Here is a 17,440-nt window from a genome sequence, read left to right as displayed (position 1 = left end):
CCACCGCCGCCGCCGCACCGAGTTCCCTGGCCCCAGAGAGTCCCTGGGGCCCCAGCCAAGGGTTTGGGAGGCAGGAGAGTTCCCACAGGAGAGTTTGCAGGACTGGGGCGGGGTGGCAGCGGAGGCTTTAGTAGCAACTTCCAGCCACGGAGTTTCCTGTCCCCGCACTGGCCGCGGAGGGTTTAGCAACAACTTCCCGCCGCGGAATCCCCTGGTCCCTGCCCAGGCCTCTGCGGACTGTGGGCTCCAGGCCCCCTCTCGTGTCCTCGCAAGCCTACCAGGATTGAGTTGGTGACCCTGGTTAAGTGGTTCTCCAAGGTGTCTTTCGGTTGCCTCTTCCTGACTATTTGCCTTTATTTTTGTTGTGAATCCAGTTTGGTCCTGGGAGATGGTCTGTGTCGCTCCATTCACTTCGCCGCCATTTTTTTTTCACCTGAGTGATATTTTTCTACTTTGTTTTCTAATTCACTGATCCAGTCCTGTTCTTTTTCTAACCTATGTTTATTCCTTTCAGTGTATTCTTTACTTCAAATATGTCATTCCTCTTTTCTGACTGGCTGTTTTTCATGGTTTCTATGTTCTTTTTCATGCTGTTTAGCATTCTTAAAATAATTACGTTGTACCCTTTTTCTAATAAATTGCTTGCCTTTATTTCATTTAGCTATTTTTAAGAGATTCTTCCTGTTCTTTCATTTGGGTCCTGTTTCTTTGTTTTCTCATTTTTGCTGTTTCTTTGTGTTTGCTTCTATGTATTGGATGGAACTGCTATGACTCCCATACTTGGTGTGGTGGTCTACTGTAGTTGATTTCTTGTGGGACCAGTGGTGTAGCCTCCTTGATATTCTGAGCTGGGTGCTCTAGGAATGTGCCTTTTATAGGTTGTGAGTGTCCTCCTGTTGTAATTGGGTCTTGATTGCTCTGAGTGGGCTTAACCCCAACTACATCATGCAAACTGCTATACAGGAGCTATAGAACAAAACAAGACCAAACCAGAATCAACCCAAAAAACAAATGAACCAACAACAACAAAAAGAAAAAGGATAAAAGTACTAAAAGACTAGAGACAAAAAGAATTAGAGAAAAAAACATATAAGTAAAAAAGAAGAATATGAAAGAAAAAGGAGAAAAGAAAAAAATAAGAACAAGAAAGAGAAGAGGCAACCAATCAGTATGATGGCAGCAGGCAGGACCAGAGTGAGGGTGAGTGTGTGAGAGTGTGAGAGAGTTGTGAGTGGACAAGTGTGGATGAACAACCTTGAGCAATTTAGGAATGTGGGGAAGAGGGTTCCTGTTTTGTGGATGGGGATCAGCTGGCTACCAATTTTATGTAGCTTGTCAGAGCACTTCTCCCTGCATGGCCAGAAGGTCCCACCATTTTGGAAGATGCCTGGTCTTCTCTGGGAGGAGGCAGCAGGGAGCAGCTAGGACTGAGTGACCTGAGTCCACCAGTGTGCCTTGCACCATTGGACCAGTGGACCCCACTGTGTCAACATGGACCAGCACACAGTAGCAGTGCTATCGAGGTGTTTGTGGCAGTAGCTGAAACCAGCTGGGAGTCAAGCACCATCTCCCACAGCAGCAGCCTGATCAGAGCTGAGCACCACCCATAGCAGCAGTAGTGCCAGCTTGGGAGCCCAACACATTCCCCCACAGCAGCAATGACTGGGCAAGACTGGAGCCCCACTCCCAACAGCAGCTGGGACTTGGGAACCAAGACACACCTCCACCAGCAGAGGCTCAGGAGCAGACATTTATTTCTAGGCAGCAGCAGCACAGATTGTCAGTTGAGACCCATTCCCAGTGAAATCAGCAGAGACTGATCAGGAGCAGTGCCCCAGCCCAAGTAACATCAAGGTTTGGGCAGCTTAGACCTGCCCCTAACAAATGCAGCAATGGATTTGGAGTAGAGCACCTCCACTATCAGCAGCACAATCCCAGGAGCTGAGCATCCTCAACTCCCAACAGCAGCAGAAGATTGGGAGCTGAGAGCAGCCCCTGGCAACAGCAGCAGCAGTAGCAGCACAAACTGGGAGCTGACACTCATCTCCAGCAGCATCAGCACAGACTGATCAGTAACTGAGCCCCACCAGGCAGCAGCACAATTCAGCAACACACCAGTGGCAACCACACACCACAGAAGTGCACCAGGAAAACCCACACACCCCAGCAGCACACAGGCTGGACCTATGTACATAGCAGCACATCAGTTGGACCCACGCACCCCAAGAGTGTTTAACACAACAGACCAATACCACCAGTTGCCAATCCTCCAGGACCCACAACAGGCAAGAGGTGCAACACACCAAAACAGTCTGGGGGGCACAGCAGCCCCATTTGATATTCACCAACCTGACTACACATTCCAACATCTCTCACTGGGTCTATAACTAACAGACTGCTAAAATGGTAAAACAAAGAACACCCAAATGAAAGAAAAGGAGAAATTACTAGAAAAGGAACTACATGAAATGAAACAAAGAAATTCGTCAGATAAAGAATCCAAAGAAATGATTTTAAGGGTGCTCAAACAACATAGTGAGAACTACAATCAACTTAATAAGAATTATAAAGAGCTCAGAGGCAACTACATCAGCTTGAAGAAAATGTAGAAGCAATGAATAAAAATTAAGGAAAAATACAGAATGACATAGCTATTATAAAAAAAAATACTTTATTTTTATTTTTTTTATCATCCTCACCCGAGGACATTTTTCCATTTTTTGTTCAGGTAGAGTGGGAGGGAGAGAGAGGAAGAGAGAGAGAGAGAAACATCGATGTGAAAGGGACACACCGAGTGGTCGCCACCCGCACAACCAACCAGGGCCGGGGACAAACTGCAACCGAGGTACGTGCCCTTAGCGGGAACCGAACCCGGGTCTCTCTGGACCGCAGGCCGACGCTCCAACTGCTGAGCCAAACCGGCCAGGGCTAAAAAAAAATACCTTAGAACAGCAGTTCTCAAACTGTGGGTCATGACCCCTTTGGGGGTCAAATGATCCTTTCACAGGGGTCACCTAAGACCATCAGAAAACACACATTTCTGATGGTGATTTATAACAGTATCAAAATTACAGTTATGGAGTAGCAACAAAAATAGTTTCATGGTTGGGGGTCACCACAACATGAGGAACTGTATTAAAGGGTCACAGCATTAGGAAGGTTGAGAACCACTGCTTTAGAAGAATTCAATAGTAGATTAGAAGAAGCTGAAGACTGAATCAGTGAGTTAGAATACAAGGTAGAAAAAAAACCCACCCAAATAGAGCTACAAATGGGGGGAAAAATTAAAAAGCAGGAGGAGAGTTTAAGGGAGCTTTGGGACAATACAAAATGTAGCAACATTAGCATCATAGGGGTACCAGAAGGAAAAGAATGAAAGAAAGGAATAGAGAACCTGTTTGAAGAAACAATGACAGAAAACTTCCCTAATATAGTGAAGGAAAAAGTCACACAAGTCCAGAAAATAGAGTCCCAAGCGAGATGAACCCAAAAAGACCTACAGCTAGACGCATCATAATTAAAATGGCAAACATTAAAGACAAAGAAAGAACCTTAAAGGAAGCAAGAGAGAGACAGAAAGTTACCTACAAAAGAGCTTCCATTAGACTGTCAGCTGATTTCTCAATAGAAACACTGCAAGCTAGAAGGGAGTGGCATGAAGTATACAAAGTAATGAAAAGCAAGGCTCTGAAACCAAGACTATTTTATCCAGCAAGGCTATCATTCAAAACTGAAGGAGAAATAAAGAGTTTCACAGACACACACACACACACACACACACACACACACACACAAGCTAAAGAAACTTACCACCACCAAATCAGCACTGCAAAAAATGCTAAAGGGACTGTTGTAAGAAGAAGAAGAAACAGAGAGAGACAAACACAGGCATAAAATAAAAATAAAAATTGCAGCTTAGAAGTATTCATCAATAATAAACTTAAATGTAAATGACTTAAATCCTTCTATCAAAGAACATAAGGTAGCTGATGGATAAGAAAACATGACCCATATATATGCTGTCTACAAGAGAATCACCTTACAACAAGAGACTCACATAGGATGAAAGTCAAGGAATGGAAAAAAATTTTTCAAGCAAATGGAAATAAAAAAAAGCTGGTGTAGCAATACTCATATCTGATAGATAGACTTCAAAATGAGAGCCATAATAAGAGACAAAGAAGGTCACTACAAAATATTAAAAGGATCAATCCAACAAGAGGATATAACCTTGGTGAACTTATATGCATCAAATACTGGAGCACCAAAATATATTGAAAAACTTCTGGAGGACTTCAAGAAAGATCAATAGCAATACAATTGTAGTGGGTGATTTTAGTAACCCACTAACACCACTGGGTAGATTTTCTAAACAAAAAAATAATAATAATAACAAGAACACAGAGTCCTCAAATGATGAACTAGATCAGTTGGACTTAATTGATATTTACAGAACATTTCACCCCAAAGGTGCAGAATATACATTTTTCTCAACTGCACACAGGACATTCTTGAAGATAGACCACATGTTAGGACAAAAACTAAGTCCCTACAAGTTCAAGAATATTAAAATCATATCAAGCATCTTCTCAGATCACAATGGCATGAAACTAGAAATTGATTACTGCAAAAACATTCAAACAGATGGAGGCTAAATAGCATGTTATTAAACAATGGATGGGTTACCAAGAAGATCAAGGAAGAAATAAAAAACTTCCTGAAAACCAATGAAAATGAACATACAACAACACAAAATCTATGGGACACAGCAAAAGCAGTCCTGAGAGGGAAGTTTATAGCACTACAGGCCTACCTCAAAAAACAAAACAAAAAATTACTAATTGACATTCTAACCCTGCAATTGAAAGAACTAGAAAGTGTACAAAAATAAAAACCCAGAGCAAGAAGCAGAAAAGAAATAGTAAAGGTCAGATAAGAAATAAATGCCCTAAAAACTAAACAAGCAAGCAAACAAAAACAATTCAAAAGATCAATGAAACAAAGAGCTGGTTCTTTGAAAAGATAAACAAGATTGATGGGCCCTTAGATAGACTCACCAAGAAACAAAGAGAGGGGACTCAAATAGACAAAATCAGAAAAAAAGAGGAGAAGTAACAACTGACACCACAGAAATACAAATGATCATTAAAATATATTATGAAAAATTATATGCCAACAAATTTGACATACTAGACAAAATGAACAAATTTTTTGAAACACCCAGTCTCCCAAAATTGAACTGGGAAGAAATAGAACACTTTAACCAACCAATAACAACTAAGGAAATTAAAGATGTAATCAAGAAACACCCAGCAAACAAAAGCCCAGGCTTCATGGGGGTGTTTTACCAAACATTCAAAGAAGATCTAATACCCATTATTCTCAAACTGTTCAAAAAATCTAAGAGGGAAGACTTCCAATCTCATTTTACAAGGCCAGCATAGCCTAAATTTTTAGGATTATGGATACTACTAAGAAAGAAAACTACAGGCCAATATTCCAGATGAACACAGATGCCAATATCCTTAACAAAATATTAGCAAATCAGATCCAGCAATACATCAAAAAAATTATTCATTATGACCAAGTGGAATTCATCCCAGGGATGCAAGGCTGGTATAATATTAACAAATCAATAAATGTGATATACCACATAAACAAAATAAAAGATAAAAACCATATGATCAAATCAATAGACACTGAAATATTATTTGGCAAAATCCAGCACCCATTTCTGATGCTCAGCAATGTGAGAATAGAGGGATTATATCTGGACATAATAAAGGCCATATATGAAAAACCTACAGCCAACATTATACTCAATGGGCAAAAACTAAAAACATTTCCCTTAAGAACAGAAACAGGGAACCGAAAAATGGCGGCGGAGTGAACGGAGCTACACAGATCGTCTCCCAGAACCAAACTGGAATTACAACTATAACACAGACAAATCGACGGGAAAAACCAACAGAAAAGCAGCTTGCGAGGACCATACAACGAGGGACACTGACTCCATCCCGGTAGGCTTGCGAAGGCGTGAGACGGGGCTGGGAGCCCACTGTCGGCAGCTCCACAGCGGCCTTAGCTGGGAGCAGCGCCCGTGGGTTACACTCCCAGGCGGCTCCACAGCGCAGAGCCAGGACAGAGGCTGAAACAGCCACAGCCACTCACCTTGGGCTCCGGCAGAGGGAGGGCAGACTGGACTGGAACTGTGTCGGGACACTCAGGGTTTGGAGGGCGCTCAGAGCTTTGGCTGAGTTGCTGCCACCCAGGACAGTGGCCACATTGCTCCTTCCCAGGGCTCTGAGAGAGGCAGCAGCCCCTCCCTCGGAGATCCAACCCCACCCTGTGGGCCATTGAAGTGCTAATTGAGGCTCACTAATGACCAGCATCTGCCCCACCCTCGTGAAAGCCCCTTGGCTGAGCACCAGAGGGAGTTTTTCAATCAACTGACACCCAAAACTCATCAAGTAACCTAGACTGCTAGCCTCCAGGCAGAAAGCTAGAGGATAACAGTACCTTTCCTGGGCTGGCAACTTTAACGAGGAAAGTAAGACTTGACAGTGGTGTTCAACGTGGGTCCTCCCTAGCTCATCTAAACACAGGAGAGGGAGCCACAACAGCAGAAAACCAACACCCACAGGGAGAACTTGACAGGCTCCAAAGCCCACAGTGATAGCCAAAATGGTGAAACACAGAAACAGAAGCCAAATGAAAGAGCAAGAGACCTACACCAAAGATGAGATCAATGTGGAGCAATTAGGCATGTTAACAGAGCTAGAATTCAGAGCCATGATCTTGAGGAAGCTGAACAGCATGAGTAAGGACATAGAGACACTGAAAATAAGCAAATTGAAAATTAAAAAACAACAAGAAGAGCTAAAAAATGACATATCAGAAACGAAAAACACATTGGAAGGTTTAAAAAGCAGAGTAGAAGAAGCTGAGAACCGGATCAGTAAATTAGAAGACAGGGTAGAAAAAATCAACCAATCAGAAAAACAAAAGGAAAAAACTATTAAAAAACAGGAAGACAGCTTAAGAGAACTATGGGACAACTGGAAACGTAATAATATTTGAATCATAGGAGTCCCCGAAGAAGAAAATGAGCAAGGGATAGAGAATATATTCAAAAAATAGTGAGAGAAAACTTCCCTAATTTGGTGAAGGAAGAAGGCATTCAAGTTCAGGAAGCACAGAGAGTCCCAAGTAAGAAGAACCCAAACAGGCCCACACCAAGACACATAGTAATTAAAATGCCACAAATTAAAGACAAAGAGAGAATCCTAAAAGCAGCAAGAGATAAGCAACAGGTTACCTACAAAGGGAACCCCATAAGGCTCTCAGCTGACTTCTCACAAGAAACACTACAGGCCAGAAAGAATGGCACGAAGTAATCAAAGTCATGAAAAACAAGAATCTGAATCCAAGACTACTCTACCCAGCAAGGCTATCATTCAAAATAGAAGATCAAATAAAGAGCTTCCCAGACAAAAAATGGCTAAGGGAATACATTAGCACCAAACCAGCACTGCAAGAAATGTTAAAAGGCCTGCTGTAATTAGCAGTAGAAATGGGAAAAAAAATAGAACCACACTAAACAAAAATGGCAATAAATAAGTACATATCAATAATCACCTTAAACGTAAATGGATTGAATGCTCCCATAAAAAGACACAGAGTAGCTGATTGGATAAGAAAGCATGACTCATCTATATGTTGTTTACAAGAGACCCACCTCTCAACAAAAGACTCACATAGGTTGAAAGTGAAGGGATGGAAAAAAATTTTCCAAGCAAATGGAAAGCAAAAAAAAGCTGGGGTAGCAATTCTCATATCTGATATCATAGATTTCAAAATGAAGACCATAACTAGAGACAAAGAAGGCCACTATATAATATTGAAAGGATCTATCCAACAGGAAGATATAACCTTGATAAACATATATGCACCCAATATAGGAGCACCAAAATATATTAAAAATCTTCTGGAGGACTTCCAAGGAGAAATCGACAACAATACAATCATAGCAGGGGACTTCAACACCCCATTGACAGCACTGGATAGATCCTCTAGGCAAAAAATTAGCAAGGAAACAGAGACTCTAAATGAAGCACTAGACCAAATGGATTTAATAGATATCTACAGAGAATTACACCCCAAAACTACAGAATTCACATTCTTCTCAAGTGCACATGGGACATTCTCAAAGATAGACCACATGATAGGACACAAACTAAATCTCTACAAGTTCAAGAAGATTGAAATCATATCAAGCATCTTCTCAGATCACAATGGCATGAAACTAGAAATCAATTGCAACAAGAACATGCAAAGACATTTCCACACATGGAGGCTAAATAGCATGTTATTAAACAATGAATGGGTCACCGAGGAGATCAAGGAAGAAATTTAAAACTTCCTGGAAACCAATGAAAATGAATACACAACAACACAAAATCTATGGGATGCAGCAAAAGCAGTTCTGAGAGGGAAGTTCATAGCACTACAGGCCTACCTCAAAAAACAAGAAAATTTTCTAATTGACTGTCTAACCTCACAACTTAAAGAATTAGAAAGCAAACAAAAAGAAAACCCCAGAGCAAGTAGAAGGAAGGAAATAGTAAAGATCAGAGAAGAAATAAATGATATAGAGACCAAAAAAACAATTCAGAGCATCAATGAAACAAAAAGCTGGTTTTTCGAAAAGATAAACAAGATTAATGGACCTTTAGCTAGACTCACCAAGAAACAAAGAGAGAGAACCCAAATACACAAAATCAGAAATGAAAGAGGAGAAGTAACAACCAACACCACGGAAATACAAAAGATCGTTAACAACTACTACGTACTACTATATGGCAACAAATTCGACAATCTGAGCGAAATGGACAAATTTCTAGAAACACGCAGTCTCCCAAAACTATTTCCGGAAGAGATAGAAAACTTGAACAGACCAATAACAACTAAGGAAATTGAAGAGGTAATCAAGACTCTCCCAGCAAACAAAAGCCCAGGCCCAGATGGCTTCACGGGGGAGTTTTACCGAACATTCAAAAAAGAACTAACACCCATTCTCCACAAACTCTTTCAAAAAATTCAAGAAGAAGGAAGACTTCCAAACACGTTCTATGTGACCAGCATAATTCTAATTCCAAAACCAGAAAAAGACACTACGAAGAAAGAAAACTACAGGCCAATATCCCTGATGAACATAGACGCCAAAATTCTGAACAAAATATTAGCAAATCGGATCCAGAAATACATCAAAAAAATTATTCACCATGACCAAGTGGGATTCATTCCAGGGATGCAAGGCTGGTACAATATTCGCAAATCAATAAATGTGATACACCTCATACACAAAATGAAGAATAAAAACCACATGATCATATAAATAGATGCTGAAAAGGGATTCAACAAAATCCAGCATTCATTTCTGATAAAAATGCTCAGCAATGTGGGAATAGAGGGATCATATCTAGACATAATAAAGGCCATATATGAAAGACCTACAGCCAACATCATACTCAATGGACAGAAACTAAAAACATTTCCATTAAGAACAGAAACAAGACAGGGATGTCCACTTTTGCCACTCTTATTTAACGTTGTACTGGAAGAAAGTGGAAGCACATACCCTGTTCATGGATTGGAAGAATTAACATCATTAAAATGTCCATACTACCCAAAGCAATCTATAGATTCAATGCAATCCCCATCAAAATACCAATGACATATTTCATAGAACTTGAACAAATACTTCAAAAGTTCATATGGAACCAAAAAAGACCCCGAATAGCCACAGCAATCTTGAAAAAGAAGAACAAAGTAGGTGGGATCACAATACCAGATATCAGGTTATACTACAAAGCGACTGTAACCAAAACAGCCTGGTACTGGCACAAGAACAGGCATATAGACCAGTGGAACAGAACTGAAAACCCAGAAATGGACCCAAGGCAATATGCTCAATTAATATTTGACAAAGGTGGCAAGAGCATACAGTGGACTAAGGACAGCCTCTTTAATAAATGGTGTTGGGAAAATTGGACAGCTACATGCAAAAAAATGAAACTAGACCATCAACTTACACCATACACAAAAATAAACTCAAAATGGATAAAAGACTTAAATGTGACCCGTGAATCCATAAAAATTCTAGAAGAAAATGTAGGCAACAAAATTTCGGACATCATACGCAGCAGAATTTTCACTGATACATCACCTAAGGCAACAGAAATAAAGGAGAAAATGAACACATGGGACTACATCAAACTAAAAAGCTTCTGCACAGCAAAAGAAACAATCATCAAAATGGAAAGGCAACCCACTGTATGGGAGAACATCATTGCCAATGATGTATCAGATAAGGGGTTAATCTCCAATATATATAGAGTGCTCATACAACTCCACAAAAGGAAGACAAAGAACCCAATTAGAAAATGGGCAGAGGAGCTGAATAGACACCTCTCCAAACAGGACATACAAATGGCCAAAAGACATATGAAGAAATTCTCAACATCACTAATCATCAGAGAGATGCAAATTAACACAACAATGAGGTATCACCTCACACCTGTCAGAATGGCCGCCATCAACAAATCATCAAACAACAAGTTTTGGTGAGGGTGTGGAGAAAAGGGAACTCTAATACACTGCTGGTGGGAATGCAGACTGGTGCAGCCGCTATGGAAAACAATATGGTGCTACCTCAAAAAATTAAAAATTGAACTTCCATTTGACCCAGTGATCCCACTGCTGGGAATATACCCTAAGAAGCCTGAAACACCAATCAGGAAGAATATATGTACCCCCATGTTCATAGCAGCACTATTTACAATAGCTAAGATCTGGAAACAGCCCAAGTGTCCACCAGTAGACGAATGGATAAAAAAGCTGTGGTACATATACACCATGGAGTACTATGCAGCGGTAAGAAAGAAAGATCTCTTATCCTTTGAGACGACATGGAGGGACCTGGAAAGTATTATCCTAAGTGAAAGAAGCCAAGCAGAAAAAGACAAATACCACATGATCTCACTTATATATGGAATATAATGAACATAACAGTCTGAGTAATACAGTAGACCCAGACACATGGAAGTAGGGCACAGACTGACATCCCTCAGAAGAGGGGATGGGGGGTGGGGAGGGTGGGAAGAGATAAACCACAGAACTTATATGCATGTATGCATGACCAATGGACATGGACAACTAAGCTAGGGATGGGGCGGAGGTGGGGTGGGGTGGGGGGTGCCAATGGGGTAAAAAGGTAAAATATCTGTAACAAAAAAATAAATAAAAATTCATATTAAAAAAAAAAAAAAACTCCTTAGAAATAGAATCATTCAAAATAAAAGATGGTACTTTCTTAGAAACAAAACAAAATAAAAATTAAAAATTGAACTTCCATTTTTCCTGTGATCCTGCTTCTAGAAATATACCCTAAGAAACCTGAAACACCAATCAGAAAGAATATATGTACCCCCCCTCCCATGTTCATAGCAGCACTATTTACAATAGCTAAGATCTGGAAACAGCCCAAGTGTCCACCAGTAGACGAATGGATCAAAAAGCTGTGGTACATATACACAATGGAGTACTATGCAGCGGTAAGAAAGAAAGATCTCTTATCCTTTGAGACGACATGGAGGGACCTGGAAAGTATTATCCTAAGTGAAAGAAGACAAGCAGAAAAAGACAAATACCACATGATCTCACTTATATACGGAATATAATGAACATAACAGTCTGAGGAATAGGGTAGACACAGAAATAGGGTACAGACTGACAACCCTTAGAAGAGGGGATTGTGGGGGTGGGAAAAGATAAACCACAGAACTTATATGCATGTATGCATAACCAATGGACACGGACAACAAAGCCGGGGACGGGGCCGCAGGGGGATGAGAAGGAGGGTGTCAATGGGGTAAAAAAGGAGAAACATCTGTAACAAAAATAAAATTTTTTTAAAAAAGGGAAAAAACACTAACAAAAAAAAAAAAGAAAAGAATATTACACCAACTTTGGAGGATTACTCAAATATTTTGGGTTTAACTCCAGTGATCCATGGAGCATCAGGGAAGTGATGAAATTACTCTTTAGTGATGATTTTTTTTTATTTAGTTCTTTTTCAAACCAATTTATACCACCACCAAATGGAACAATTTTACAAAAAATCTACTAAAACTGTACCATGGGCAAAAGTTACCAATACTGATTTAAAGAAGTATCTCAGTTTGTTGATATTGATGGGACAAACAAGAAAATCACATTGGAAGGATTACTGGTCAATGGACCCTTTGGTTGAAGCTTCAATATTTCCTAAAACTATGAGCAGAATGAGGTTAGAGCAAATTCTTACATTTTTCCATCTTAGTGATAATTCACAAAATACATCTAATGAAGACAGACTGTATAAACTTAGGCCTCTTTTGGATCACTTTCTTTCAAAATTTCAGTCTTTGTTTGTATCTATAAGAACGAGATGGAGCTGAGTAACCAGAAAGTGCAGGTTTATTGAGGGAAATACCTGCCAGGCTGCCTCCAAGTAGGGCGCAGCAGCCGGTTCATATAGACTAAGGGTTTTTAAACTTAGGGCTGGGGTTGGGGGTTGCCCCACCAAGGAACCGCAGTCATCCTTGATTGGTCAGGGCTGGGGTCTTTCCAAGAGTTGTTCTCCTCCAGTGGCTGTTTAGGTTTGGGTGGGGTTTCAGGATACTGTTCCACCTGGCTGGAGAGATAAGCTTTGGTTTCCTGGAATAAGGGGCTTGGGGTGAGGTTAAACAATAGGAGGCTGGGGGTAGTAATATGGAAGTTAAAGTTAACATTTCCCAACTGTTAGTTAGTATAAATTGAAATGTTAAAAAAAGTTTGTGTTGATCAAAATTTTGGGTTGACCCCTAGGGAGGGCCTCTCAGGCAAGAGTGTTGTTCTGTAGCTACTTCCTGCTGTTCTCCCTGTTGGTTGCTCCCCCTGGGGGGTTACCCTGGGGTAGAGGGGTGTAAGTTTGGAGTAGTAGTTGGTGGAGGCTATCCTGGAGAGTTTGGTAACTCGTGTTTGCAAAAATTTTAGGAAACAGGGAAGAAGTAAGAGAAGGAGGCAGATAATTATCAATGGACTGATGAATGTGGTAATGATGTTAAAAAGGGGATTAGACAACCATTGGCTTAGAGGTGAGGGTTCCTCGTGTCTGTGGTTATGGAGCCTCTCCTGTAATTTTTGAAGAGTTAATATTTTCCTCTACTATACCCAATTCATTGATATACTAGCAACATTTTTCTTGGAGGAAAAGGTAGGTACCTCCTTTCTCAGTGGTGAGAAGGTCCAGGGCCCATTGATTTTGGAGGGCAACCTCTGCTAGGGAGGTGAGTTGTCATTGTAGGGAGGCTAGGGAGGCAGCTGAGTTTTTGAAACCTCTTTCTAGATCCGCCTAAATTTGTTTAGTCATCTTAAGGCTGTAAGCCGAGTCCAGCTCCTCCAATTCCTAGGGCAGCTACTGAGGAGAAGAAAGAGAGGCCTACAATAAAAGGGAGAAAGATGGCCTGCTTCTGGTGGGGGTTTGGAGGTTTTTGGCTACCTCATCCTCAGTGTAATGTAGAAGCTGTGGGGCGAGAATTGCCAGGATAATGGGCCTGAAGAGGTGGTGTCAATGTGGTTGGTTAGAGTGTGGTTACACCAAAAGAAAGTTCCCCGAGGACTTGGAAAGTCAGAGGTAATTTGATGAGTTTGATTGCATGTCAGGTGGGAGATGTCCTTATAGTAGCATAGATTATAGGTGTTATTTGGGGTGTATAAGGGCATGTGGTCTAGGGAGAATGAGGAGGCAGGGTGGGTTTTAGAAATGTTTAAGGGATATGAGAGTGGGACTGTGGCCATCAGTTGTTGGTCTAGGAAGGCACAGAGAAAGCATTGAGAGGGCTCGACTTCTTGGGTTAGGTTTAGAACTAGGACTCCTTTTCTTATTAAATCTAGCCATTCAAAGGGGGTCTGTTTGTTGGAAAGGTGTTTAGTTAAGGAGTTTCTTGGGTTAAGATTTTGTGGATGAGATCTTCCAGTTTTTGGACTGTCGTCCTTTGCTGTGCCCACTTCTGGCCAATGGACATATAGTATTTAGAGAATCCTCTTGTAAGTATTCCATTTAGGCCTTTTTGCCATTTAGAATCCCAGGGATCTCCGATGCTGAGGACCCAGGGGACAGTGGGGGTAGTGTATTTGTGGTGAGTTATTTCAGTATCTGCCTCAGTAAATATAATTGTGTCTCCCCAGTAGAAAGATGATGTTGTGCAAGGAGCAGAGGTGGTGAGGTGTGGCAAGAAAGCCCTTGAGATTGTTGTAGGAGCACAGAGCCTCATCCCTGTATAGCTTTGAAGGTGGAATTGGTTTGCAATGAGCTTAAGAGCCACCAAACAATCTGTAAAGGGGAAGTCAGTGGAAGCAATTATTTGGGAGAAAGACCAGGTAGAGGAGACATTGAGAAAAAATCTCCAAATGTGCGGCTCAGGTCCGGAGCCTGAGGAAGAAAGTGGTGTGAGTAGGATAAGAGAGAGAAGAAGGAAAGACATCCTCTAGATGAGTAGAAAGAGAAGAAAAAAAGAATAAAAGTCAGTTTCAAAGAGCTCAATCAAATTCCTGAAAGGCTCCTTGCCAGGTGAGATCCTGGATCCAGGTGAGAAGTTCTTCTACTTCTGGACTGCGGGATCTGAACCAGGTGATGTCTTCCAAAATTTGAGTGAGGAAATAAAAAATCTTACAAGGTAGAGACTGTGCATTCTAGTTGATAGTGTTGGTTATAGCATGAGCTGTGAGTGAGTATATTGTCTTGAACGAGTCTCACAAGATAGTTTGGTTGTGTTCTTCTGCAATCAGTGAACATGAGGAAATTTTGAGGGATAAGGGACCTGTGCGTGTGAAGAAGTAATTTTTAGGACTCTGTGGAGTGTGATATGTGAGAGATGTGTCCAGTGAGAGTCCCCTTCAATTTTGACCGCCATGGGAGTGGAGAAAATGACTGTGTGTGGGCCGGTCCAGATTGGCTGGAGAGGTGTCTTTCCCTGGGTTTGTTTATATAACTGATCTCCTGGCAGTAGGGTGAGGTGAACCTTGTTGGTAGGAAAAGGTTAAGGTAGGAGTTTATTTACCCCTCAGTGTAAATTGGACCTCATATAAGCCAATGCTAGGAAGTAATCTCCCATGGCAGGGTCGAGGTTAGTTAAAGGACTGGAGTCTGGGACAAAGGGCCTGCTGTACATTATTTCAAAGGGGCTTAGGTTGAGGGGTTTCCTTGGTGTGGCACAAATTCTCATCAGAGCTAGGGGGAGGAGCTGAGGCCAGGGAAGGTGGAGCTCAAGAATGAGTTTAGTGCCCTGGCTGGTTTGGCTCAGTGGTTAGAGCATCAGCCTGTGGTCCGGAGAGACCCGGGTTCGGTTCCCGCTAAGGGCACGTACTTCGGTTGCAGTTTGTCCCTGGCCCTGGTTGATCGTGCGGTGGCAGCCACTCGATGTGTCCCTTTCACATCGATGTTTCTCTCTCTCTGTCTGTTCCTCTCTCTCCCTCCCACTCTATCTGTACAAAAAATGGAAAAATGTCCTCGGGTGAGGATAAATAAAAAAAAAAAAAAAAAAAAAAGAATGAGTTTAGTAAGGTGGTGTTTGAGAATTTGATTAGCCCGCTCTACTTTGCCTGAGGACTGGGGATGTTAAGTTATGTGTAGATGCCATTTAAGTCCTGGATGAGTTGAGAGTGACTGGGTGATGTGAGAGATGAAGGCTGGTCCATTGTCTGATTGTAATGTTGAAGGGAGGCCAAACCGAGGAATGATGTGCTCGGTGAGGATTGTGGCATCCTGGCTCATGTCCTCATGTTTAGTGAGAAATACCTCAATCAGCCAGAGAAGGTATCGACTAGAGTGAGAATGTATCTGAGTCCCTTGTATTTGAGCATGTGGGTAAAGTCTATTTGCCAATTTTGTGCTGGCAGTTGTCCCCGGGTTTGGTGGGCAGGGAATGATTTGGGATGAATTCCTCCTTGACGGGTGCAAGGAGTGCAGGTCTGGCAGGAAGATGTTATTTTCTTGAGGATTGTTGGGAGGTTATTTCCTGTTAGAAAGGCAGAGATGTAAAGGAGTAGGGGTTGGTATCCGATGTGGAAAGAATTATGTATAGATTGTAGGATATCCTTTGCCTGAGACTGTGGGAGTAGGAGTTTGTTTTCATTTATATACTAACCATCCTTCTGAGGCAAGGAAGAGTAGGCAGCCTTTTCATTGTTGGAGTATGATGAGTGTGAGAGGTCAGGAAATAAATGTGGGATCCTGGGGGCTGAGTGGCTATTTTCTTCACCACTCGGTCTGCTATGTTATTTCTTGTGGATATGGGGGAAGTGTTTTTCTGGTGTCCTCGACAATGGATGATGGCTATTCGGTTTGGCAATAGAGCTGCCTGAAGTAGGTTTTGTATGTAAGAATGGTTTTGGAGGGGTTCTCCTTTGTTTGTAAGAAAGCCCGCTCCTGCCAAATAGCCGCAGCCAAATGTAGGATGTAGTAGCAGTATTTTGAGTCAGTGTATATGTTGGCTGTTTTGCCTGAAGACAGAGTTAGAGCCCTTGTGAGGGCAATTAACTTGGCCTGCTCGGCATCCTGGGCAGTAATGATTGAGCCTCGAAGAGTTTTACCCAGTGATGATGGCATAAGCTGCTCGGGTAGATTCTTGTGATGTTTTAAGGGAACTTCTATCTATTAATAGGGTGAGATCTGGAGCAGGGAGGGGGTTAGGGGCGAGGTGGGGAAAGGGGTTGGAAGAATGTGTGAGCGTTTTAATGAAGTAATGAGTGGGGGGTGAGGAGGAAGTCAGTAGAAGCGTGGCAGGGTTTAGGCTGGAGCATGGCTGAAAGGTAAATTCAGGGTTTTCAATGAAAATGATGTGGATTTGTTGTAAACAGGAGGGTGATAAGTGGCTTAGGGCCTTGTGAGACAGTAGGTCTTGAAGGTTGTGTGGGGCTCTAATGAGTACCCTCTTACCAAAGGTAAGTTTTTGCTCTCAAGGGCCAGGAAGGCCACGACCACTAAGGCCCTGAGGCAGGGTGCCCACCCTTTGCATGTTGGATCAGTTCCTTTGAGAGGTAGGCTACTGGCACAAAGGGTGGTCCCTTTTGTTGTTCAAGGACCCTGAGGATGAGTCCTTGCTTTTTGGTAACATAAAGTATAAAATCTGAGTTTAAGTCTGGGAGATGTAGGGCTAGTACCTGAAGGAGGACCTGTTTAAGTTTAGTAAAATGTGTTTGTATGGGGAGTCTGGGGTCTAGTGGTTCTGAGAGCTCTCCTCTGGTTGCTTTATATAGGGGCTTTGCTAGGAGGCTATAATTAGGAATCCATGATGGGATGAAGCCCACAATTCCCAGGAAAGAAAGGAGCTCCTCTTTGGTTGAGGGAGTTGGTATA

At 41.9% G+C, this 17,440-nt stretch overlaps 1 protein-coding gene across 1 annotated transcript in view; it reads left to right on the top strand.

The window, feature by feature from the left end:
• Positions 1-12,526, top strand: part of LOC118637829 (autophagy-related protein 2 homolog B-like) — a 79,215-nt gene extending 66,689 nt beyond the window's left edge. The window contains 1 exon segment of the mRNA XM_036273470.1: positions 12,465-12,526. Coding sequence (XP_036129363.1) covers positions 12,465-12,526 — 62 coding nt within the window.
• The last annotated feature ends 4,914 nt before the right edge of the window (positions 12,527-17,440 follow it).

Source organism: Molossus molossus, unplaced genomic scaffold, assembly GCF_014108415.1.
Source record: "Molossus molossus isolate mMolMol1 unplaced genomic scaffold, mMolMol1.p scaffold_m16_p_1, whole genome shotgun sequence".
In the NCBI taxonomy this organism is placed as follows: Eukaryota; Metazoa; Chordata; class Mammalia; order Chiroptera; family Molossidae; genus Molossus; species Molossus molossus.
Note: the sequence above shows the minus strand (reverse complement) of the source record. Positions and strands in the feature narration are given on the sequence as shown.